This window comes from Lissotriton vulgaris, chromosome 2_1, assembly GCF_964263255.1.
Source record: "Lissotriton vulgaris chromosome 2_1, aLisVul1.2, whole genome shotgun sequence".
Classification (NCBI taxonomy): Eukaryota; Metazoa; Chordata; class Amphibia; order Caudata; family Salamandridae; genus Lissotriton; species Lissotriton vulgaris.
In genome coordinates, this window is record NC_141687.1 from 889910088 (window position 1) to 889937406 (window position 27319).

The 27319-nt window shown below is 45.1% G+C and overlaps 1 protein-coding gene across 1 annotated transcript in view; it reads left to right on the forward strand.

Moving 5' to 3' along the window:
• IL22RA1 (interleukin 22 receptor subunit alpha 1) overlaps positions 1–27319 on the forward strand; it is a 160166-nt gene that overhangs the window by 104205 nt on the left and 28642 nt on the right. Inside the window, exon 2 of the mRNA XM_086956425.1 lies at positions 20999–21134. Within this exon, the coding sequence (XP_086812551.1) occupies positions 20999–21134 (136 nt within the window). The remainder of the gene's footprint in view (positions 1–20998; positions 21135–27319) is intronic.

Below are 27319 nucleotides of genomic sequence, written 5' to 3' on the forward strand. Positions count from 1 at the left end.
CACCACCTCTCTGTGTCCCTGATGCCATTAAATACCCAAAGACTTCACATTTTGAGAATGTCCCTCTACCTTTGCAGGATTTATCTCCCACCCTTTACTCTGTAAATACTCCTCAATCCTGTCCAACTGAATCTACACTTGCTCTTGTGTCCCTCCTTGTATCATTACTTTATTGTAATGGCAAAGCTGTACTCCAGGGATAACTGGTACCTCATCTAAATGCCCTGCCACCAGCCGGGGACAGATAGTAGGACTGTGTATGTACCTCATAGGGAGCATTTCAGGTCTCGCTGAACCAGCGCGCATGCGTTGTTCTGCGAGAGTATAGTAAGGGGGCTTTCAAAAATGCAGGCGGATTGGGCACAGTGCATGTGCGCCTGGTGCGCGCACCGTTTGTCCGCCTACAGCCTTTGGGAGGATTTTCGTGGCCGCTTTGATGTTCTCAGTGAGCCGAGTGGCCACTGAGAACATCAAAGTGGCTGCAAAATGCTCACCATTTGCCACCCCCTCCTCTATCTCACTTCCTGCTCGTTCTTTTAGTGTTCTGAGAGTGTGAATGTGGTTTCTCGTCCTCTCCTTTGTGTGCTGTTAAGTCCCCGAACACTGCCCCCACTTCTGCAAGGTACATGTTGCTGCCGCAGCCCACCCCACGTAATCTTTTTTCATTGTTTTTTTAACTTTTTATTGACTGGCCCAACCTCAGATCCTAACTGTTTCCCTGTGTTATCTTCAACCCGCTCCCCCTACCAGCTCTTCCACTGCCATCATGGTCCTCAAAGCCCAGCAGCTGCCACTTGCAACTAGGCTGCGCACTTTTTAAAAACATGCTTTCACTCCAAATTGTGCCTGCCATCTTGTTTCATTTACGTTAGGCACTCCGTGAGACGGCGTGCGTTTTGCAGCTCTGTCCCTCCGCTGCTACTTCCATCATGAAAAGCTTTAGGCGTTACCGCTATCTTGGAGTAGGGATGGGTAGAATCCGAGTCACCGGTTATAATTAATATAACAATATTGCTGCTAAAAATATGCACAGTCACGATCAAGCGCACATCATGTCTGGGTCTCACTTACTGTGCCTGCTTCTCATTTTGAATTAACCAACCATATGACTCGATTGTCTCACACGCCACAAACACGGCATCAGTGTCTCATGCAAATCACTTTAGTAATATCCACACATCACTTTAGTATCACAAACACCAATACAATGACCCGCAAACATCTCTTCAGTCAAACACTTTACTTCAGTCGCGTGCACATACCACTTCAGTAACACACAAACACCAATAGTGCCTCATACATCTCACATCAGTTCACGGAGACATTGTTTCAGTGTTTCACACGCATCAATTCAGTGTTCCACTGGTGTACATCCACTTCGGGGTCTCACGCACAAAGCAGCGGTCTCACACACGCTCATGCTAAAAGATATTTGCATGGCATGGCATAGTGCTATAAAACACAAATGCTTTCCAGTTAACCATGTGTTAATATCTAATAATGACAACCCCACGAGGTAATAACATGAATAACTTGCAAATGGGTAATGTGCATATGGAATACACCCCTTGTACGCATATACGAAGCTGACATGCACAATGAATTAATTCATTTACTTCGGAATCTCCATATAGCGCCAACATGCTCCAATAAGTAACCAAACGCCTTGCATAGAACATGTTAGAGGAATATCTGGAACAAGTTGTGATGTCCAAATAACACTTTGGTTTCTGAAGGCAGGTGTACCTGAGATCATAGAAGCCAGGAAGTGACGGGCAAGGGGAGGCAGTATGAAACTGTTTCAATTCCTGGCTACTCTTGGCTTCAACTTTACACCAGGCATATTTACATAGACTCGTATTTCTATAGTGAGGCACGGCCTGATTAAAATATGTGTTCACAATCACATGATTTACCTTAGGCACTCCGTGAGAGTGCTTGCGTTTTGCAGCTCTGTCCCTCCGCTGCTACTTTCCCACTGAAATCACTGCCCCCCTACTTCTGCAAGGTCCATGTTGCTGAAGCAGCCCACCCCACGTAATCCTTTTTTCTTTGTTTTCAACTTTTTATTGACTTGCCCATCCTCAGATCCCATTTGTTTCCCTGTGTTGTCTTCAACCCGCTCCCCCTATCAGCTCTTCCACTGCCATCACGGTCCTCAAAGCCCAGCAGCTGCCACTTGCAACTAGGCTGCACACTTTTTAAAAACATGCTTTCACTCCAAATTGTGCCTGCCATCTTGTTTCATGTACTTTAGGCACTCCGTGAGAGTGTGTGTGTTTTGCACCTCTTTCCCTCCGCTGCTACTTCCCCACTGAAATCCCTACCCCCATTGCATCAAATGCTATTTTTTTAGACAAGTCTTTGTAAAAATAAAATAATAATAACAGTTTACCCTCGCGCCAATTTACCCAGGCCAGGCTGTTGCTAGTCTACGTGCGTTTTACTTCCCTATTCAGTAGAGTCTGCTGGGGCTCAGGGCATGCAGCTCTGCAATAAAAGTCAACATACAAGCTTTTGAAGTCGATGATATATTGCAGCAATTTAGTGACAGGCAAAGGCAATAGGGCTCAGATCTCACAGAGTGGCGGGAAGCACATTCTAAAGGACGACTGCAGGTGACTGTGAGAAAGTTGCACCATTATTTATTTATTTATTTATTTATTTATTTATAGTGTTTTATATAGCGCGAACAAGACCCGTGGGTATCAGAGCGCTTAACAGGAAGGAATTACATATAAAGACAATAAAAGCAATACTAACAACAAGAAAATAGTGAGGTAGAAGGCACTATACTGTATGGACGCGATTCAATATATATATTCATAATGATTGTGCCATTGTTATTATATAGAGAGCAAGGCTTGGCTTGTGTCGTGGTAACAAACCATGCTCGTTGAGGTAGTGTTATAAGGCGATTCAGTGCATATCAAGGATAGTAAGTATAAATAAATCAAGTGCGGTAGAGGTTATATATAGTGGTTGTGACATATACTTAAAGTTCCACATATATGGATAAATAAGTCAAGTGAGATAGAAGTTATATAGTATGACTGTGAGATATAGTTCAAGTTCACACATATATACGAGGTAGCAGCGGTATCAGTTCGTTGTTCGATGATGATCTTCCAGTTTTCCATGGAGAGGGCAGCACTCAGTTAGCGTAAATGATCATCCCGGTGATCCTTAGGTTACTCTAAGTAGGGTATTTACTCATCAAGTGGCTCTTCAATTCTCGTTTGAATGTTACTGTATTTTGAATCTTCCTGATGTTTGGGGGGAGTGAGTTCCAGATTCTGGGGGCAGCTCCGGAGAATGCTCTGTTGTAGGTCTTTTTCTTGTGGAAAAAGGCTGGTCGTAATAGCAAATCTTTTGCACTTCTCGTTGTTCTGTTACCTCCTGAGATCTTAAGTTTCTTGGCTAGGTATCTAGGTGTGTTGTAGTGAACCGCTTTGTGCGTGATACAGGCCATCTTCATTTGAATTCTGGCTTCATAAGGTAGCCAGTGTAGTGCTTTCAGGTGAGGAGATATGTGATCGAATTTCTTCGTTCCCGTAATGAGTCTGGCCGCTGCGTTGAGGCAGGCTTTTAGTGGTGCTGTGGATGTTTTTGGCAGGCCCGCCAATGTGGTGCAGCCATATTCAATCCTCGAGATGACTAGTGATTGTATAGCCAGTTTTAGATCTGTCTCAGTGATAAAGGGTTTCAGTTTTCTTAAATAATTCAGGTGGAAGCGGGCGCTCTTGGCCATTGCGTTAATATGGTTTTTCATGTCAAGGTTCTTATCTAGTGTAATTCCTAGTGATTTGGCTGAGTTAACTAGGGTCGGGGTGCAGTTTAGCGCGGTCACCAGTTTAGTCCACTCTATAACTTCAGATTGGCTCCTTGTGGGTGAGATTAGCAGGAATTCGGTTTTCTGGGCGTTTAGTTTCAGATGATTCATTGTTAGCCATTGCAGAGCACTCTTTAGTGTCTTGTTCATTAGGTCAATGTCCTCCAGGGAGGCAATCTTTATGTATAATTGCGTGTCGTCCGCATACATGTGATAGGATACCTGTGATTTTAGAAGGATCTCCGTGAGGGGTTCTACATATAGGTTGAATAGATCTGGGGATAGCGTAGAGCCTTGTGGGACCCCTATTGCGTTGGGGCTCGGAGAAGAGATTGCTTGGTTAACCAGGAATCGCTGAGTCCTGTTCTGTAGGAAAGAATCAAACCATTTCAGCACGTTTCCGGACAGACCCATCCTGTTTTGTAATCTGGTCATAAGCACTTCGTGTTTTACCGTATCAAAAGCTGATGATAGGTCTAGGAGGATCAGTAGGCAAGATTGATTTCGGTCTAGGGCTTGTAGGGCGTCATCGACAATGTGCAGGATCGCAGTTTCGGTACTGTGCCCTGTTCTGAAACCTGACTGGCAATCATCCAGTAGCGAGAATTTAGCGATGTGTTGACTTAGTTGGCCCTGCACGCATTTCTCAATGAGTTTAGCCAGTAGAGGGATGTTGGTCACTGGTCGATAGTTGTTCGGGTCTGTAGCAACAGCTGTCGGTTTTTTAAGGATGGGCATCACCTGCCCTGTTTTTAGACAGTCAGGGAGGGTTCCTTGTGCAAGTGAGGCGTTTATTATCTCAGTCCAGATCGGAACTAGCGTGTGGCTGATTTCTCTAACACACTTTCCTGGTAATGGGTCTTGAAAGTGGTTGTTCGGTCTGAGTGCCGCCAGCGTTCTGGCGATTTTTTCCTGGTCGTATAGTTCAAATGTGTCCCAATTTGCCTTATTTTTAGTTTGGAGGCACTCTGGTGAGAAATTGGACTCGTTACTGGATTGAGGTAGTGCCTTAAGGTTAGTTGCTGCAAGTGTGAGGTCATCTTCAAGCAATTTAGATTTTTCGGTGAAAAATGAGGAGAATTCCTCGCAGCTTATGGGAGTTTTTGTATTCTCTAAGACCGTTTTGGCTAGTTTATTTGACTGTTGTTTTAAAATCTCAAAGAGTTTTCGTGGTCTGTTTATGGCACTGTCCAATTCCTCTCTGAAAAATTCTTTTTTGGAGTTGATTATTTTTTTGTTGTATTCTTTTCTTGTTTTTCTAAGCGCTATCAGCTCCGGGGAGGAGGGATGTTGTCTCCACCTCCTTTCGGCCATTCTCAGTTTGCGCCGGTCCTCATTCAATGATTCATTAAACCAAGGATTTCTTGGTTTCTCTGATACTTTTTTCGTTTTTAGGGGCATGGTGTCATTGACAATATTACCAATTGAGGTTATGTAATGATCGGTCAGCTCAATGACATTTTGCTTATTGTTGGGTGGTTTCAAGTCTCTCTCACACCTTTTAACCAGTTGTTCAGTGTTAGCCTCCTTCGTGTCTCGGATCAGTTTCTCGAGCTTGCGTGGTTGCACGGTCCTGCCCTTTGTCAATGTAGGTATCGTGAATGTTATGATGTGATGGTCAGACCAGTCACATGGGTCTATAGCAAGGATAGAGGTCTCATCCTTTTTTGAGATAATCCAGTCTAAGGTCGCTCCTTGTGAGTGAGTGGGTTGGTTGCAGGCTTGTACAAGTTTTAGCTCATTGAGGAAGTCTTTAAGCGCATTGACCAATTTATCACCGCCGTCATTCCAATGGAGGTTAAAGTCACCTAGGAATATGTTATTGGCGTCCGAGTTAGAGTTGGTCGTTATGATCTCCATCAGTTGTTCTGTGAACTTAGCATTCTCTCCTGGTGGGTGATAGAATGTATGCAGTTTGCAATTTTGATTCTTTGGTGTTCTCACATTAATACCAAGGTATTCACAGGATTCTAAGGGGTCAGATTGGAAATGACAGACCTCGATCTCCGACCGGTGAATGCAAGCTATGCCTCCTCCCACATTCCTTGGTCTGTCAAGCCTGACAATGTTATATTGTGGTGGTACTAAGAGATCCATGATAGGAGATGATGATTCATTGAGCCATGTTTCCGTGAGGATGGCCAGGTCAATTTCCTTATTGATGATGAGGGCGGCTATGTCTGCTGCATGTTTAGTTGCCGAACGACAATTAAGTAGAAGACAGTTCAAGGCTTTCTGAGATTTAGCGAGTTTCCCATTATCCGTTTCAGATGTAATAAGCTGAATATGATGAAGATTTTGGTGGATTGCTTTCCTGTCATTCTTTCTAGTCGTTCTATTAGAGTCAGTAGGTACTGTTTTGATATTCTCCTCCATACTGCGGGCAGGTTGCTCATAGGACCTGAGTAAGGCTCGAGTTTCTTCAATCGACAAGGGCTTTGTCCTGTTAGGTCTGTTGTGTCTAAGTACCAGATTCTGGATGTGTGAAACCTTGGTGTGCGTGCTTATCGTCATCTCCCAGATTTTTCCAATTGTCTGTGAGACTTTCATCGAGTTTTGTGCTAGATTACCTACAAGTTTTTGGAGCTCCTTGATTCCTTTCTGTGTTCGGGATGAGTTCTTGTGTGAGGTAGATCTGGCTGGATGAGCATTGTAGTTTGCTCTTCCCTGCAACTGATATGATCTCATTCCCACAAATCTTTTCTTGGTAAGGGGTGTTTTTGTGGATATGGATCTGTAGGATTCCGGTCTTGTATTCGCGGAAGGAAAGGCAGGGTCGATATCATCAGCTTTGTTCATTTCGTTGACTTCATAGAGGGATTCACTTGGAGCTGGGATACATTCTTCCAGCGCAGTGGAGTTGTGCGTTAGCGGCACTGGCTCTATCCTTGGGACCTTATTCTTCACTTTGTTTCCAAGGTTGTTGGCCATCGTTATCCTTTCTCTCTCAGTCTCTGGTGTTGCCATCGCATTTACGGTTAAATCTTCAGTGTTATCGGTTTGGTTGTTCTGTCCCTCTAATAGATTGTTGTCTCTAGTGTTGGAGTCGATGTTATCACGTGTGATATCTGGTAGTGTCGCATTTTGTTGAAAGTTTGGTCCTTCTGAGTCCTCCTCTAAGTTTTGGAGAGTTAGCTCAATGCTCTCAAGTTCTCTGTCGGTTACTTGCATCTGTTCTTCCTTGTGGGTCAGGCTATGCTCTTCATTCGCCGGATTGGAAGACCTCCCTGTTCTTCCGGTCCTAGTATCTAAGGTTACCTTCCCTATTTCCGTTATATCTCCACGGCTGGGGGTTTGGGAGTTGTGGCCCCCTGGTTGGTTGATGTCCCCAGTTGAGTTGAAACTGTTGTCCCGCATGATTTCATGCTGGGTCATGGGTGGTTGGTGTCTTGGTCTCTCCAGGGTTTCTTTTACAATTAGGAAAGTCTTCTCAAATTCCTCAAGGTCCCTATTGGCTGCTTGTATCAGCACTATTCCCGTTTTATATAACGTGATGCATAGTTCAGCATTGCAATTTCTTGATGGGGAAGTCATTATTTTTGTGCCATGAGGGATGTTTTTCATCTCTATTATGACCAGCATTTCTGTGAGTGCATTGCGCCATTTCGCTGTTTTATTTGTGTGAAAAATCAAGTCATTCATTATGTTGCCTTTGACCATATCAAAATATGGGTCGGCGAACAATGTGTCCGGGTTTTTTCTCAATGTGTTATGTTTGAACTTTTTGGCCGCATTTTTGGATAGAGTAGGAGGATATTTTATACTCTGTGTTTTAGGGCCTATCGTCATTCGGCCTCTTACATCCATTTTCAGTTGCTGTTGTCAGCCTATTTTGATTTGATCAGAGTTGTTCCCTTGTCAGTGAACAATGGTAATCTCCTTATTAGTCCCAGCATTGGCAGATAAATCACGTACCAAAATTTCACAATTTCGCGGAGGGTGCAGTTCCTCTGCTGAACTCCAAATTATACCTTTCTAGTTCCGTTACCATGTCGTAGGACTTAATTTCCCTATCCCTTAGAGAGTTAAGAGAAGTCTTGTGTAGGACTAGCCATTCCAAGATGTCCGTCTTTTCATAAAACTATTGTTGTTCTGAGGGGGAGGGGAGGGGGGAGGGTAGTATCTAAGTTTTCGCTTCAATAGTGAATCCACTTTCATTTAGTAATATATTCAGCCCCCTTTCATAGATGGATTGATCTATCACATGTTCTTTTAAATATGTGGCACATGTTGATGTTTTATTTGCGATAGGTACACAGACCCCTTTCAGTTTCAGTGCTCCTGTGTTGGTGGCGATGGGTACACAGTCCCTTTTCAATGTCTATGCCCCTGTGTTGTTGATCTTAGCTGGCGATGCGTCGATATTCTATGAGAGTTGTTCCTCGCATTTGCCCTATTGACAGACCCCCTTCGCTGTTCCATCAAGGCTCCATCAGGGCTGTGTCTTTTGCCAGTGAATTATCTGCAGTAACTAGAGGATCGTGTGAGAGAATGTCTTAAGCGGCCGCCATTTTAGAGTCAGGCGTGCCGCTTTTTCACTCTCCTCCTAGTTCCCCCGCGTTATTTCCTCGAGTGTATTAAAAAGGGGGGGGGGGGCGCGCGATCTGGCGGGGCAGATCGCACCCCGCCCGACGTCCGCTGCTCCGCTCCCTCTCAGTGCCGCAGCCGGACCGTGCTCGCAGTCCTCGGAGGCGCCGATTCACATAGCGTCGGGGGTATAGTCACGGAAGCCTCTTCCCTACCAGCGCCGAGCGGCTCCGGTTGTCGTCGGAATGGCTCCCAATGTCTGCCGCTCCTCTTCCGAGGGTCCAATCTGCAGGATTCGCCCTCCGAGGTTCGTCGTCCGTGGCGTCCGGTAATCAGGGTCCGCCTTGATGTATACTGGCCACGTAAGTTGCTTCCCGCAATTGTATTTCGTTATGCTCCCGCTATTGTATTTCATTACGGTATTATGCCAGGTAGCAATGTAGGTTTGAGGAATTGAGGATTCTGGGTCGCCCCCCAGGGGTTATACAGGGATTTATTCCGTTTTGGAGATCCCTAACCCCAGAGCTCTTCCCTAGAGCTCTTGTCCGGCGGCCATCTTCCAGGTGACCATTCCTGTTACATTGATTTATTTTTCTAAACCCTGACTTAAGGAGCGCTCCTTAGCACCTTTTCCTGAATGTGCCTTACTTAGTGAGCACATATCTCCGACTCAGCAATGGGCCAGCAACGCAGCCCGCGTCTGCTCTATACCTCCAACTCCTTAGCGTGATTTACAGATTCCCGTGACAGCACTTCTCCAACAGCCTCCTGGGCGGACATTTATGAGAAATATTTCAGTACCTACGTGTTATTGGGTCATTTTATTAGCTCTATTTAATTGTCTAGGAATACACCAACTTGAGCATCACAAGGCACAGACTGGAACCACTAGAAACGGAGTTGTACACATGGCCTCAAATGAGCTAGGATTCCTTTAACGAAACATATCTGAAGATTCCCGAGGTAGATATGCTGCTTAGGAGAGCATGAAAGCAGGAGGTCTACTCACTTAACCGAAAAATGGCCAATCTTCTCTGTGATGCAATCAGATTTTTTATCTTGACCTGTTCTAAAGCATCCAAAATGGCCTTTTCCCTTCTCAGAATTTCTATCATCATAAGCAGCAGTGCCTGGCAACAGAAATGTTTAATACATGCTAATGAACTTATTACACAGTAGTTCCGTGATCTCCCCCCAGCAGAGACCTTTACAACAGAGGTGGCATTCAAACAAGGCACTATTACCTGGCTGCTCTAAAGCCATGCTTCTTGTGTGGCTGGCTGAGACATGGGGCAGCAGGGCACACTGCTCCACACCATGTCAGCAGCGTTTTCCCTTAAGTAGTTTGCCAAGTTATTACCTTGTAGTGTTGATGCCTAATCCTACAGATGCCTTTCTCAAGGCGTCTTACAATTCCATACAGAATTAGTTCTGCTTGGCAGCTTAAACAGTTGCATGTAGACTATTCCAAGTAATCTGCAGTCCAAAGCATTAGAAGAAACCATCGACTAAACGCTAAAGTTGGCAGAGGTCCTGGCTTCTATGGCAGTCATGCTTTAAGCAGTTGTACTAATTTCATAGAAGGATGACAACAGATTTAAAATTGCGTACATTTCCATGCAAATCACTCAAATACATGGGAATGTGCACTTTACTTAATAACAAGCTCTTGCTTCTTCAAGTTACTGGACCACCACGAATGTAATACTTTTAATATTAAAACATTTTAGCTGTGTTGGGGGCATGATGTGCACATCATTAGCATCTGCTGCCACCAACCTTTGCCTTAAACAATCTCTTTGAAGTCATTATAGTTAATACTGCTCCATTTAGCACCAAGAAATGCTGGGTATATGCTTTACTTCATACAATAAGGCACAGCAGAAGATTCAGAGATGTCGACACATAGCTTAACAAGCATTTGAAATGCAATAGGTCTCGCGCAGCTGTTCTCCAAACTCTTTTTCCAGTTCAGAACAAACATCTGCCATGCTCTATTGTGACCCTTTTGATGCATGGCGTGGGTGGAAAACATGAGCTTTTTATTGTAATTTTCGCATTGTACGTTTTAACAGACACACTTCGAGGCTGTTCTTGGCATGATGTCGGTGTGCTCCTCTTTCAGCTTTCAAAAGTTATTATTTGGAGACTTTGCAAGGTAAGTTATATTACGAAAGCAATCTACAAATATATGTAATACAAGAAGTGTGCAAACTTTTTTTTATTGCACACACCCTTTGTAAGCACTGCTTTAATGATCTTTAACAGAGTTATAAGTATATGCTCAGTCCCCCCACACACCCAAGCTAACAATCACAGGAGGATAGTAAGTATATTTATTTCTTGAATAGTAGTTTGGTACGCGCACACTGCGTACTCCTAGCACTAATGTTGGAACCTACGCAACTTAAAGTTAATACAAGAAGTCTGCAAACAATTTTTTTTATCGCACACACCCTTTGTAAGCACTGCTTTAATGATCTTTAAAACTGCAAATCATTTTTTTTTTCAACGCACACTCCTTGTAAGCACTGCATTTATGACGCTTAAAACTGCACAAATATCCCTGAACGCCAACGCCACTTGATGCAGGATTATGTTGACATGAGTACAACAGCCAGTGACAATGGCAGTCTATTCGAACCATTGTCACAATGAAAGTTGAGCTTTAGAGTACTCCCCCTACCTGCAAATGCCTTGCGTTAATGGCTGACTCACTCTCACTGACTATCACACTCTCACTGACACTCTCATAGACTCTCACTCTCTCACTGACACTCTCACTCACACTCACACTAACTTTCACTCACACTGACTCACTCACACTGACTCTCACTCACACTGACTCTCTCACTCTCACTGACAGACTCTCCCACTCTCACATTCTCACTAACTGACTCTCCCATTCTCTCACTCACTCACTCACTGTCACTAACAGACTCTCACTGACCGACTTGCCCACTCTCTCTCACTCACTCACTGACTCTCCCACTCCCACTCCCTGACTCACTCACTCACTGTCTAGACTCTCACTGACCGACTCATCCACTCTCTCACTCACTAACTGACTCTCCCACTCACTGACTGACTCTCCCACTCATTCTCACTCACTGTCTCACTCACCCACTCTCAACACATATTGCATTTCAAATGCAATAGGTGTCACATTTGCAAAGGTTTAGGCTATTGGCATTGTAAATAACAATGCTATTAATGTATCTATTTTCAAAACCAACTCATAAATAAAAAATGTGTCATTTACAATACTAATAGCTCAAACTTTCCTAATGCGAGACCTATTGCATTGCAAAAGCTTTTTTAATGTTTGTTGTCTACCACTCCATGAGAACGAGAATTGCTCTTGGCATTCAGTGGCTATTGGTATAGAAAAGAAAGCATTGGCAATATCAATAGTCGCATACCAAGCCCCAGGAGGCTTATGTATTTTCTCAATTAAGGTAACAGTATCTGGGACAGCGGCAGCCAAAGGAGATGTGTGCTTGTTCAATTCGCGCTAATCAACTGTCATGCGCCAAGTATTGTCACTTTTGTGCACGGGCCACACAGGGTTATTCCAGGCGGTAGTGATTGGAGTCACCACTCCTGCCTCTATAAAGTTGTGTATGGTTGCACTGGTCTTCTCATGCCCTCCTGGAATTATTTACTGTTTCAAATGAATTATCCTAATTAGTAGCCTGGGGCACCTTCACCGGAGCAATCTTAAAGTGATCCACTCTTACGGTGAAAACTGAAATGTACCTTTTTGATCCAAATTGAGAGTACCGATCCTCTAAATACAGAGTCATTTCCTTCAAGATATCAATTCCAATATTATATTCATAGAAGGGCACAATCAATACAGTGTACCCTCTTTTTGGGATTCTCCCTATTTTCATTTGAACCTTTGTCTGCACAGCTGGTGTCTCTTTTCTGCCTAAGCCTGTGTTTGTGAAATACTGCCCTTTAAACGTTTTCGGATTTCCATATATCAAAGTGGCCTCCGCTCTGGTGTCTACTAGAGCTCGGGCCCTCTGAACATTGCGATGTTTCCAATGAATTTCTAAGTAAACATAAGGTCTGTTGTTTTTGTGAACCCATCTCTGTACCGGAGCTTGACCTATTTCCTAATCTGCTTTAAATCTGTCAACCCTTGCCCAGGTCAAATCCGGATACAACCTGTCATATTCTCTGGGGAACTCCTCCCCCCTCCGGTTCTCACTGAGCCATTCACTTTCTGAATCTCTCCCTTCCTTTGTTTTTAAATGGGAAGCTCTCTCACCCTCCTTTTCCTCTTCATCCACCTCTGGTTTTCTTCGAATTTTATTTTGTTTATTCACTCTCCTGCTTCCTTTCTTTTTGTCCAACCCTCTTTTCCGATACATCTCCCACAGACTTGTCCTCTCTATTCCATCTATCTGCTCTTTCTTCACTCCATCATTCAACAGAGCCAAAACCATGTCTATTCTAGACAGCCTATTGTTGTCTGTATGAGTCTCACACCTGGAAGCTCTTTCAGTCTTTATCCAGTCCCCCAGCTCTCCTGACTCATGGACTGCCTCAATCTCCTGCGCCAAAGTATTACCAGTCGGATTAATTTGCAAAGTCATCATGACCTGTTTGTAAGCAGGGAGAGCCAAACTGATTATTTTATTTTGCACTGACACAGTTAGAAATTCCATTCATCAACTTATGTGCATTATTCAGATAAAATAGCAGTTTTCATCACTTCCTCCTTAAGTTGCTGTATAGCATCTCTTAATGTATACCAGGGTTTATCGTTCACTGGCCAGTCTGACTCTGTTGGGTATTTCTGACTGCATCCAACCACTGCCATTGTAACAGGTTAGTTAAATTTTTCCCCCCGTAATTCCTAAACTGTTCCTGCACTGTACTGAGTATGCACAATTTAATTGCATCTCTGTGATCCAACATTACCCTAGAGGCGCCCATATCAAACTACTGCACCATCCATGTAAGCACAGATTCTCCAGTTCTTTGTAAGAATCTGTCTAAAATGTAATTAATCTCCTGCTGAGTAAAATCCTCCGTGGAATCCATTGCAACCCCCTGTGGAAAATTTGGACCACTCCATGGGCGTCCGCAGGGTGGGGCAAGGGGGGGCACTTGCCCCCCCCTGGATCTGGTGAGTCAGTGTGGCCATGATTTTCAATAAATAAAATGGAAGAAGTAGAACCGGACTTCGGAAGTTTTTATTTTGTGAGCAGGCCTCTTCATTGTAGAATTTTAGGCCAGCAGCAGGCAGCACCAAAATCCCTATGACATCATGACGCCGGTCGCCGGAGAGTGCTGCGCCACCTATCTTACGCTGCAAAGTACCGCGCAGGGCACGCCCGCGCGTAAGGTCACACACAGCCGGGCCCCACACACACACACGCAGTGGTGTTTGTTTCCAGGGCCGGCCTCGTGACACACAACAATTAGGAGCAGCCCCGGCGGCGCCGAGCAGGAATTCGGAAAACGGCTGCTGCCTTGCCTGTTCCGACTCCGAGTAGCATTTAGGTCTGCAAGTAAGAGAAATCTGTTTCTCCTAAAAAAATAATGGTTTTTGTCGTGTCGTGTGTATAATATTATCTGCGGTAGTGGCCTGGGTTCACGACGAATAACGACCTTTCCCTGCCTCGCATATCATCACAGGCCCCCCTTACGTCTGCTTGAGCCGCCGCCCAGGACCCTTTAACTGCAGAAAGCCACAGTATTATTCATTTCATGCGCATAATTTAGTCACCTGCTGCCCTGCCGCATTATTTGGCCCTCCCCTCCTCCCTTGATGCCTAATTCCAGTGGCCCCGGCCCGATCTAATGGCTATCTACGTCCCCAAAACGTTGTAAAGCGAGGTGACGCCAGCGCAGTAAAGGTTTTAGAATTGCCCCCTTTTCTTGAATGAATGGAGAGGAATCCAGCTGTAAAAGTTTATTTCACAATTCACATGTAACACCGGTGAGTGCTCCTATATTGTCATAGAACTACGTTCTCAAACACAATACATATAAAACTAGCTTTAATACATGCTATATTCGTGTGGGAAACTTTTAGTGTGTGGGTGGTTTTTGACAATTTTGCTGTCTTCAAAAGTGCAGAACAAAATATGTGAAATAAAGAAAACAGCTGCCAAAATGTAACTCGTGGTGGACCGAGTATTTCCACTCACAAAGATCCATTAGCACAGTGGATTATTGCGTTTGTCACAGAGATCCTTTGGTCACTTACTTAACCCCTCACCACCCTCCTGTTTACTATCGGGGGTCCAAGAGAAGGAAAGGGGGTGCCAACTGCAGACAGTGATAGGGTTCTCGAGGCACTATGCGCTTGGGTTATTCCTGCCTGGGCATCACTGGCTGGTGAGAGCAGAGGAAGTGGGGGCAGGGCTGAGGCCGGTATCACAGGACAGGCGGTGAGAGCAGCCACTGCCCCCGGATACAAGCAAAGATGCCCCTCTGTGCCCCGTGATACTATAAACACAGCTCTCTGATGCTCTTCACCCTCGTCCGCCCTCACCCACATGGCGTTCACTACTGCAGGCCTGCCCACTCAACGCCACACCAGCGCCATGAGAATCATACCCCTGCCTCTGCCCGCTCACCCACCACCTTTTAATGTACAGGGTTCTCTTTTGATTAACTATTTCATTTGTTAGTCAAGATTTTGAAAGAATTACATGCAAAGGGTAATGTAAGTTTTTTTCCCTGTTGTTTCCTAGAAACCAGAATGCGTGTGCTGCTAAGTGTGTATTCTGTATATCACAATTCAATTCCTAATAGGATAACTCAGTAGGTTAATATGCTTGCTTTGTGCAACTGCAGATGTAGACTGTGGCATGGGGACCTATGTGGAATAACATGGGGTTTGCATACAGGACTGAAGTGCACAGAGATCTATCGATGCTACTAGTGCTGGCACTTCATGGTATCGACTGAGATGCAATGGCAGTACTTTGTGCATATTCCAGCATTGGAATTTCTGGTAGTTCAACTGCGGTGTTATTGCAGAGCGGTGTGTAGGAAACAGGATTATCGTGTAACTAAGTGACAGCAATTACTTGGTATGAGGTCTGAGATGCACTAGCAGGGCTGTGAGTTCCAGTAATGTGCAGGTTTGTGGTGCAATGGGAACTGTGTTTGGCATCAATTAGCAATTTTGAAGTTGCATCCAGGAAGAATCGAAGTGCCTGCCTACCTGTGTGCAAGTACAACGTATGCCATAACAGGGTGCTCTGCTACAGTCTGTCAGTTATGTTGCACAGCGAGGCCAATAGCAGTGGTGGTATAGGGCATAATTAAGGTGCAGAGTAGGGTATGTGTTCTAGTATTTGAATACTAGTAGTACGACACGATTGTGAGCCAGGTAAGAGAAGGGAGCTAATTTGGGCTACAGTGTTGACATTGCTCTACATTGTTGCAGCCTGCCCACTTTTTCAGTCTTGTGCAATCTTCCCTGGCAGTCTGACCCCACATGTTGTGTTTCCTTACCTTGTGTGCACTGTGGTCAAAGGGAGAGCAACCAATGCTGCTGTGTGCGCTTATCCAATGTTTAACACTATTACCTTGAATGTAGGTACAAGGGTTGCTGTTGAATTTGTGTAACATTGACTGAGCCTTTTCTACCTTTTAAAATCAGCACTTAATTTAAATGACTGCTGTGTACTGTTGTTTTGTTTATTTTGTAACTATCTTTCTATGCAATTCTACTTTGGTCCAGAATTAAATTAAATAGAACGTGGCAAATGCACCCAACACAGCTCAGACATACTGCAGTGGGCCTCACAAGGACTCCTCATTAATACAACCTTCCACAGCACACAGTAGACAGGATTATTCACTAGCAAGCACAGCATATATTTGAGGTTTAACCTACTACCTACAAAACTACTAATAATGACACACAAGTACTACCAAGCCCAACACACTAGACTGAACAATTCAAAATAAATTGATTTTATTGTATGGTTAATAAACACAGTACAAATTAAATAAATATGAACAACTCGTAAACATTCAAAAGTACTCAGTCTCAGTACTCTCCTCATGAGGAAACGTGTCTCGCGCCTGGCCCCTTGTTGAGCGCTTCTCCTCCCCGCGGCAGCTTCCACACATCTCCAAGTATACCCCTTTAGATACACAACTGCTGGCTGGGGCAGCCGCTCCTTCGTCATAGAATGGCTCCCTGCGGACCCTTCAATACACGGCCGCTGGCAGGGGCTGTCGCTGCCTCACTTCTCAATTGGGCGCAGTGTTAATTCAATAGTTTCACCTTCCCCGCGAACCCATAACAGCGCAGATACCTGCAGGGCTTGTGTTTACACTACGAGGCTCACCTCTCTGCATGTTTTATTTACGGGGCAGAGGTCACGGCAGCCGCCTTACCCACATAACGCTCTCATAGCTGCCACTGGTAACGACAATAGGAGGGTGCCATTCCTCGCCTATCCCTTCACTGTGCAGTCTCACCTCCTCACCACGCCAACTCTCGACCTCAAATCTGCTGCTTCGTTACAGGCCCGGTTCTAGGAGGTGGGCCGGGTCAGAACTTAAATGAATATCAATGTGCCCAAAGCAGAGTTCCTACATACCATCAAAGTACATCATCAAACAGTGCATATCACCCATCCAACACAGTACTAATATACTAGCAGATGGACATCAGGTTTCTGCAATAACACTCTATACTCAGTTAATTGACACTCATAGAAACCTGGCGAGCTGGTAATGAGGTCAACCTTTTGCCCCCCCCTGGAAAAAATTCTGCGGACGCCCATGGACCACTCTGTATTTTTTTACAATGTATGGGCTGCACCTGAACCACTTTGAGTTCTTCCGACTCACCCTGACTACTGGCTTGATCACACTCTGAAAACTCTGCAGCATCCCAAATATTCTCATCCCACGTTTCAGGGTCCCAGTTGATTCCTACCTTTGCAATAGCTAAATGTACTTTTTTCTTGTTAACCCTTCCCCTCCTTTTCTTGTCCTTGTATTGCGCGATACGTACTGCAGCCTTTTCTGCCACAGTCTGGTAAGTTTTTAACTTATCTTCTAATAACTTATTCTGACTAGTTAACATCGTAGAGGTATTTTTGGCTTCAACAAACAGTTTTTCTATTTTTTCATGTTCGTGCTGCAGCTACACACATTTTTCATGCATTTTACGATAAGCACACAAGAGGCTCCGCCCTAACGTGCTAAGCTCTTTCCCTTTCTCAACAGGCACTTTTTGCAAACACGCAACCACTTGTGCTGGCTCAGCGTCAACTAAACACACATTCCAGTTCTCACTCAGTCCAGCGCAATGAGCCTACTCGTGGGCAAGTATACCATATGGGACTACCTCCCATCCAGGTATTTCATTTGGTATCTGGGAATCTGCCTTCGTTTTTCTGGAAAACATTTTTCTTTCCCCTTATAATTTTCTTTTTGTATCCTTTTTGTGACGCCAGAAATGTAGTGCTTATAATTTGACACAATGAAGCACACCTGAACGCTGCACTCCCAAGAGGAGGCAAATGCACTACTGCACCTTTAAACAACACATGTATAACAGCACTCCCAAAAGACAAGGTGATAAAACAAGACCCAGCACTCTCTTAAGAAGAGGCAAGAAAACAAATTCAGTTGCATTTAAAGTGACACACACGTTCATTAATTCAATATTTTAAAAGGAAGGCAAAATATATTGGTTAATGCAGACTCCCAAATATCAAGAAACACAAGCACAAAATGTAGCATATTCATGTAGCACAGAGCAAAGAAACTTAGAAATTATGTACACAGAGTAAGGAACACCTTACTGATCGATCATGCAACATCTTTGCCAACTCATGCAGGAGCCCTTCGACAGATCAAAAAAGAGTTTGATTGGGACCCAAGTTCCGTTTGTCTTTCAGTAGTGCGTCTACTCTGTAAGTGAGCTCCTACCTGCCTCCGAAGGCTTTCAGCCTTTAATACCTTTTACTCAACATGAGGAAAAGGTTCTAGAAACCTCGCCCCCTTTCTTCTGTTGCGAAAAACCAAGCTGACTGTACTGGTCTGTGTCAAGGTCAAGACAGAAGCTGGCCATGCTCCTGTATTTTGACTCCGAGACAGAACTGTACATTCCGCACATTCCCTAAAAGGTACCAAGCACACATCCCACAAAACATGTTCCAATTCACTCTGATCAGTAATGAGCAAAAACAAGTGAAGAACAAAAACATGCTCTCCCCACTTTGCAGCTAAGTGCGAGCACAGAAAATGGAGTCTGTTACACAAGATGGAGTCAGCACAGAAAATGGAGTCAATTGTGCCAAATGGAGCCAATGGTCAATATATCATTCTTAATATCAGTACAACGACGGTGCAACAGCGGCGTAAATTTGTCACAGGCGGCTTGTAAATCGGCCCCTGAGAGTGGGGAATCCTTCTCGTCTCCTTATGTGTAGGGGAGATGGATGGAAAGAGGGATCAGGGCAGTTGTTTGTTCTGTATAACTACCACAATGTCGGCCTCTGGGGTGTAGGTGTGATTACATGTTTTTTTTCTTTCCTATGCAAAAGTTACTAAAAAAAACAATGGATCCTAAAAAGAGGGACAAAGTAAATCCAGTCATCTACAGGCCACTTGCTCTCCTAAATTAATCAAAACTTATTTTGAAAATATTTTAGTCCGCTTTCAATAAAGGTCATCCCACTCATGATAACATTTTGAAACTAATATTCAATGCTCAAAATCAAGAGAAAAGGTAAGAACCCACCTATTTCGCTTTTTTATGGATTTCTCAACACATTTTGCCCTTGTGAATGGGGCAGACTGTGGAAAAAAACAGGAACAATGGGTCGTTAATAATTTGCTTTTTAATATGATTCACTTCTTTTAAACAAATCCTTGGGAAGGATAAAAGTTGATCAAACTAACTTTTTGAATTCGACATGTTCCTCCAACTGAGTATCGTAATTGTATACGGGCTTCAGTGTCCCTTGTACGTCGATGACGCAAATGTTGCTGGCTGTCTGTGTTGCAGCTGCAGTAATAAAAACTTTCCAGCAGGCATCACGTCTGTCAAATATTGTATATCTGATGATCTCGTATGATTAAAAGCATGGAAATCTGAAATTTTGTTCATTGGTCTTCTCCCACCTATTTGTGTATGGTTCATTGGCCATCTGCATTGATACCTGTTCGATTCATGCCTTGCTGCTATCACAGTAGAATTTCAAAAGCAGCTTATTTACACCTGTACAATCTTTCAGAAATATGCAATTTTGTTGTGGGAAGGTCGTAAAAAGGCTCTAGTTCAAATGATCGTAAGTTCTAAACTGTTGCAATGTCTAGTTATATATCCAAACTTCTCCCACCATTTGATGGGCAATTACACGCGGCTAAAAACAGGCAAGGATGAGTGCTTTTTGATCCTTTTGATGTCCAGCAATCAGAGGAAACTGGGACATCTTCATATGGATACACAAGTCCTCTTGAGAGTACTCTGCATAGTATGGAAGCCAATTCAAGGTAGACACCGGAGTACCTGTCAAGCAATTTACTTTATTGAAGTCTAGAAGGTTGCTTTAGTCATCTTCAACTTCAAAACAAATGGTGAATTGCTTGGGTATGTAATCCAAAGTAACACAGCACAGCCCAATGCTCTGCCTTGAGTTACTTTGCGTCAAGTGGGCATTCCATGGGTGGTGCATGAGCGATCCCATACAATCGCCCATGGATTTTAACACAAATCTCTATCTACAAAGAATAGAAGAAAGGGATTGTTCTTCCTTTTTGTCCATTTGCATGTGTGCTGCATTCTACAGCACACATACACAGTGGAAAATGCCTTACAGCATAGTTTTTGTCCAGGCTTGAACCTGCCAGTGCAGCCAATGCACGTAACAACACAACTATTAACCATTGCACTCCTCCAGGAGTGACAATTCAGACTATTCCAGGCCCCCAATGCTATAAGAACGGATAGGGCGGCATTTATTAGTAGTTTTAATGTATATTGAACTAATAAACAACTGTTGTTGTTCTCATCTCCCAATTTCACAAACAGTGCCACCATGTGGCAGGCTGTCATAAGTGCCAGTGTTGACAATTAAGAGTGGGTGGTAAACTTCAGACACCACCAGCTCAAATTAAGCACTGAGACCCTCATTATGAGTAGCAGAATAAAATTCCGGCTTTTCCTCACCTTGAAATTACTGTCACCTTGAGTCCCATTATTTCTGGGGAAGTGGAGGTAAATAACAGTGATTAAAAGGTTTTCGGTAATACCATGTGTGAACTGGTGTTTCCGTGCTGATTCCAATTTGTTTTTCCCCAGAGTTTCACACAAAGATTTCAAATGCTTTCAGCAAAAGTCTACTTGTGAAAAACCAAAAAGTATAATTCATATGGTCGAGGTAACCCCGTTAACATGCCTTTTGGACTTTATGGGACAATCGTAATCAAAACAAAAGTCACTATATCGGAGACTACGAGTCTGATGGTACCATATTGCGCCTAGAAGCACCAAATATAGCCAAGTTGCCTTTACAGGGGACAAAGAATGTAAACTTCCATAAGCCTGAAAAATCCTTGCACTGGTCCTTACCGTATAATTGTTTTTTGATGGGTTAAATACTGTTTTTAACTGTGGCCCTCCTTTTCTTACAGTGCCTGTGTATGCTGCATGTTCAAATTTCACAGACTATAGTATAACGTTGCATTCCAAAAACTTCGAATGCATTTGGAAATGGGAGGAAGGAAACAGACTTCCACCTGGGACTCTATATGATGTACAATACAAGCTGTGAGTATTGAAGTTTCCAATTTTGTTCAGCTAATTATTAAAAAGAAATGTTTCATTAAAGCTTAAAGGGATTACACTGAGACCTTACACTAAAAGGAACTCCGCCTAACAAAACATTCCAAACCATCTCAAAGAGTAGTGTGACGATACATGACAAAAAGCACTGCAGATGAAAGGAACATTAAAATACTAATGTCAAGCATGGGTGCACCTATAATGCAGGCCAATATGATACATTTTATTTCTCTTTCATTGATAAGGTCATATGTATGGCGAACTTCTTTCAAACAGCTCATAGATTCTTCAACGAGTACAGTTTATATATAAAGACTGGTCACTTAAATTTCAAGAACATTTGTTTCATTACCACTCTGTTTCAGTGCTCTACTGACAGGAAGAAAGAAGAAACAACGGTTCCCGTGGATCATATGAACAGAATAGATAATATTATGAGCACAATCACAATGGTTAGTCATATGATAGTCATAGGGAAGAAAAATACCTTCATACATATTTCAATAATGTGACCAAACACTGTATTTTATAAATATTCGTATGTTTTTGGCGAAATGTATGTAAATATAGGAAATCAAAGTTGCTCAGTGTTCAAAGGAAAAATAGAACCAGAAAAAGTGACAAAATGTGGAATACAGTGCCGATTCACTGTTTCCAACATGTGCTATCTGTGCTTCATGCCTTCAGTTCCACGCCCAACCAGCACACCTCTTCATGACACGCCCCCTTTTGTTTGACTTTTGAAAAGTTGCAGCTCCTTCGCTATGGCGGAGAAGCATCGCCTCCTCGCTGGCCAGCTGAGGGAAAGGAAACATAAAATGATCATAAAACACTATTATTATCATTTGATTTTTCCTCTGGACGAAGGCAAGTCTTTGGGGGCGAGGCCATGCCATGACAGGCACGGAAGGAGAGTGGTGAGCAGCACTTCTGTCAGTGTGCATAACGGTTTGGCCAGCTGTCTTAGGATGGCCAAACCGCCATGAGCATTGACATCTCCCCAACCCGAGCTGCATTGCAAGGAGGAGAGAACAGCAGGCGTAGGCTGGAGTGGAAAACAAGCCTGCACAGGCCAATCCCAGTGCTTCTCTCATGATGGTACCAGCATCAGTGGCGTAACGAAAGTTAAGCCCCCCCCCCCCAAGGTACACAGAGGGGCCCGCCCGGTTTTAATTCAGAGCTCTCAGGCCTGAGTACAGTGCTGAGGGGCCCCCTGCAGCTCGGGCCACCCGCACTGCGGGGGCTGCCGGAGCCCGTGTTACGCTCCTGACCAGCATAAGAGAGAGACGCGCTTGGATTGGACATGGCGAGTCTGGGAGCTCAGCACGCACGCAGCAGAAAGGACAAGAGCTGCAGAACACGTAAGGTATTTTCTTTTTGTTTTGTTTATTTTTTCGTCCGTCCGTCTCCCCCATCCCTCCATGCCCCTCTTCAATTTTCCACTGTGCTGCAAGACAAGCCACGATTGCTTTTGCATTTATGTTTAACTCGAAATTTATCTAAGTTGATGCATGAATTTAAGGCAGCACAACTCACACACATTGAGCAGTGATTGCCTCAGTCTATTTACAAGCTTTGTGTCTGCACTGAGGTTCCTGTATTAAATTCGCAAATTCTTCTGTATACACATTTGGAAAGTGGAAACAGTTCCTCAACTCTGAGCTGGACCAGGGGCCCTGGGAACATACATGATGGGCTCCGCTGCATCAGTGCAGAGCCGACCGCCTGTGTTTTACCCACCTGCAGTTGGGAAAGCCCATTAATTAACCCGATATTTATCCTATTTATGGCTTCATCTTCCGACCTAAAACTCAGAAACAGTGAGAAAGCTTTGCTTTTTGTGTTTCTGAGCTGTACTGTTCAAAATAATTCACTAACTTGGAGAAATATCTGGTTACATTAATTGACTTTAGGAACGGTAGGCGCATAGAAACAGGAGCTCGCCTCAACGCTAGGCTTGCAAAACCCATCGTGTTAAGGCCCCTGTTTTAATAGAATGCTCGTGTAGATGCAGAAAACCCTTTTGTTCATGCATTTTTTTCAATGGACGTAAACAATTGCACTTGTAGCAATTAATTCAAAATGTCAATAATGGTGGAACATTCTTACATTTGATGTGGAACGTTTGAGAATTGTGCAGAATGTATCATCACTAACATTTCTAATCAAGCTGAAAATATTGTGCAGTAATCGAAATGTTGCAGGAAATGCAAAGACATTTCTCGATATTTGATTTCAAGTCTCAAGTCATCCTCGGAATTATGTGCCATTCAATTATCTTTGTCAGAGAACAAATAATGCATTGAATTCATTACCTCCTCGTCCTGTCTCCCCGTCCCATTCCTTATCAGTGAGCAGCTAGTCTGCTCCACAGAAACCTATGACCTAGCTGAGCTTTTTGCACTTCCCCTAACATTGCGTCACTATCACATGACAATAAAGGGGGAAGTGCATAACCGTAAGACCCTGTTCTTTTTTTCTGCCTAGGCGGTATGCCTTGGATGCCTGGCTGAGCTCGGGGTAAGTATCCTGTTTTTTTGTTGTTAATTTGTGATGTCGGCTGCCTGCATTAGTGGCCGCCTTTGTTATTTCTATATTTCCCTCATGCTGCCTCCTTTACCGGTGTTTTTGCACGGTTCGTGTTAGCGGCCGCCTCTGCTTAGTGCCCTCACCTGTTGGACCTCGGCCTGCTTCAGCGGCCGTTTTGCAGTGTTTTCCTGGTCCCGCTGCGCCCTGCTTTAGCGGGCAGGGATTGCTGGGTTGGTGCTTCAGCACGTGTGTTTTGGCATTTATGGGGACGAATTCTGGCGGCAGGCTGTGCTTTTATGCCGGCCCATTTTCTCTGGTCATACGGGAGCTCGGATCCTCGGGACTTCGTCATGCTATAAGTGGGGTCCATGCTTTCAGGTTTTTGTCCTTGGTGTGTGCCTGTTTTTGGTACTTGGGGCTTGGCTTGTTGCTGTCATGGCCTCTGATACCTCTTCCTCTGCTGCCCCTCATGATGCCCTGCGCCTGATTATTAATGAGGCTGTGGCTGCTGCATTCCTGGCTATTATTATTATTATTATTATTGTGAAATTTATAACGCGCTCAGTTACCCAGGGGCATCCCGGCGCTGGACACAGCGAAGGAAAAAGACTCAACTCAGCCACTACGCCGGAAACAGATAGGTCTTGAGGAGTTTCCTAAAGTGCAGGATGTTAGGCTCTGAGCGTATCTTAAGGGGCAGGGAGTTCCACAGTGCCGCCACTTGCACCGAGAAACGCCGGCCACCCGAACGAGCTCTTTTAACTCTGGCTGACTGAAGCAGGTGTTTTTGGTCAGAGCGAAGAGCCCGTGTGGACTTATAAGGACGTGCCATATTAATCAAGATGGAGGGGCCCCTCCCATGCAGGATTTTGTGTGCAGTGCATAAGGATTTGAATTTCACCCGCTCCTTAACAGGGAGCCAGTGAAGAGTTTTCAGGGCCGGAGCAGCTGATTGTCTCCTAGGGACCATCATCAGCAGTCTAGCGGCTGCATTCTGAACCTGTTGGAGGGTCTTAAAAGTCGACTCCGGGGCACCGAGGAACAACGCGTTCCCATAATCGAGTCTAGACAAAATAAGACCACGGATCAGAAGTTTCCTTGATGAATCAGGGAGCAACGGTAACACCTTGCGAGCTGACCGCAGCAGGCCAAAACAAATCCCCGCTGTCTTCCTGGCGTGTGTCCTGAAGGACAGATCTTCTTCCAACCATACTCCTAAGCTCTTGATCTCCTTCTTAGGAGATGGTGGAACGCCCAAGGACCAGGGCCAACAACTAGCTATGAGTGAAGGCCTGGATTTGCCAAGCAACATCAGCTCAGTTTTTTCTCCATTGAGCTTCAAAGCAGAGTGGGACATCCACTGATGTACATTGGCAAGACAGTCGTGAAGAACCTCAGGTCGTTCCGCCAGCTGGGTCAAACCTAGTACCAGCTGAGTATCATCAGCATAGCTGATGATCTTCACACCTGAAGGGGAGACCACTCTTTCAAGTGGAGTCATATAAACATTAAATAAAGTAGGGCTCAAAGATGAGCCCTGGGGGACTCCACATTGAAGAGGGAACGAGGTCGACTGCTCTGCCCCTTCCCAGACTTGATAAAAACGGTCTGAGAGGAAGGACTCAAGCCACTTCAGGGCCATTCCCGTAATGCCCACCTCTGACAGACGTTGGAGGAGCACCTGATGACTAACGGTGTCAAAGGCAGCACTCAAGTCCAGGAGGATCACTGCCACTGACCCCCTGAATCAAGAATGCTCCTTGCTTCCTCCACCACTGCCAATAAGGCCGTGTCCGTCCCCTGACCAGGGCGTGGACGTGGGCTAGGGACATGGCTGGTCCTCCTCCCAAGATGCCTCGTGGTTCCATGGATCCGCTGGCTGCTCCTGATGATGATGGTCCTGATGAGGATGAGGGTGTCCGTGGGTGCTTTGTTCAGGGTGCTGAGCTCTCGGACCTGTTCACCCATGTGCAGGGCAATTTGGGATTATCTCCTCCTGTTGCTGATGTTCTGGAGGATGACTTCTTTATGCAGTATGTCCAGCCTGCTGCTGACTCCTTTTCTTTGCACGGGGCTGTGCGCAAGGTGCTGGCTCACGAGTGGAAGGAGGTGGACAAATCCACTTTTTCTCGTTTCCTGTCCAAGCGTTACCCTCTTGAGGGTTTTGCTGGTGAGTTCCCTCAGGCTGTGAAAGTTGACAATTTGATGGCTGGCCTTTCCTCTCAAGGTTTGGTCATTTCGGATGATGCCCTTCCAGCGGACGCTGTAGATAAGCGTGTTGAAGGTGCGGTGAAGCGTTCTTATGCTGCTTCTAATTTTTCTGTCCGTGTGACTGCCTATTCTAACTACATGGTCCGGTTACTCCTCAAAGATTTTCAGTCCTTGTCCGTTCTGGTGCAGAACGGTGTGGATGCTACACCTCTTTTGTCTATGATGGAGTTGCAGGTGTGGTACTTGTTGGATCTTTCGTTTGACAATTTGGGGGCGGCAGCAGTTGCTTCTGGTGCTTCCATCGCTGCCCGTCGTCATATCTGGGTGCGTTCCTGGAAGGCTGAGTCTTCCCAAAAGTCGGTCCTCCTTAAGTTGCTCTTTGAAGGTTCCAAGGTGTTCGGTCCCCAGCTGGAGGATATGGTCAAGCAATCGGTGGAGAACCGCAAGCTGGTGGCTCCGGTCTGCCCTCCTTCTCGGGGGCGTGGGTTTGGCTACCGTCGTGCTTTTGGGCCTCCTGCTTGGGGCGCTTCTCAGCCCTTTTGTGGCAGGGGTCGTGGACGGGGGGCCCCTGGAGGTGCCAAGCTACGGCCCACTGCCGGTGTTGCCGCCACAGCTTCCTCCTCGTCCCAATGACTATCTGCCTTTGCCAGTTGGTGGTCGCCTTTAGTCCTTCCGGTCCCAGTGGTTGTCAGTTCCGGATGCCTGGGCAGTTCAGACTGTGTCGGAGGGTTGCCGGATAGAGTTTTCCTCTCCTCCTCCTCAGGTTTTTGTTCGGACTCCCCTGCCCCGTCTTCCTCTGTGACGGGAGGCATTGCTGGCAGGTGTGCGGCTTCTGTTGGAAAAGAATGCTGTTGTGGAAGTTCCTCCTCTGGAAAGGGGCGAGGGTTGCTATTCGATCCTCATTCGGGTCTCCAAGAAAGATACTTCGGGTCTTCGTCCTGTTTTGGATCCCAAGCGGGTCAATCGCTTCGTTCTCCATCATCCATTCAAGATGGTGACTCTGCAGCCCATCCTGCCTCTGGTGCTTCCGGGGGGCTTCCTGGCATCCCTGGATCTGATAGATGCGTATCTGCACGTTCCTGTCCATCCGGTGAACCAGCGGTTTCTCCGGTTTGCTGTGGGGGCCCTTCACTACTAGTTCCGGGTGCTCCCGTTCGGCCTTTCCTCAGCGCCCATGGTTTTCACCAAGCTCTTGGCACTTCTCGTGGGTTTTCTTAATTCCAGGGGGCTACAGGTGTTTCCCTATCTGGATGACTGGTTGATTGTCTCCTTCTTTTTCTCAGGCTCTGTCGGATGTGGACCAGGTGTGTCTTCTCCTGGGTTCTTTTGGGTTCCTCATCAACCACCAGAAGTCCTCCCTGGTGCCCTCCCAGTCCCTGAAGTTCCTGGGGGCTCTCTTCCGCATGGACCTGGGCATGGTGTTACTCTCC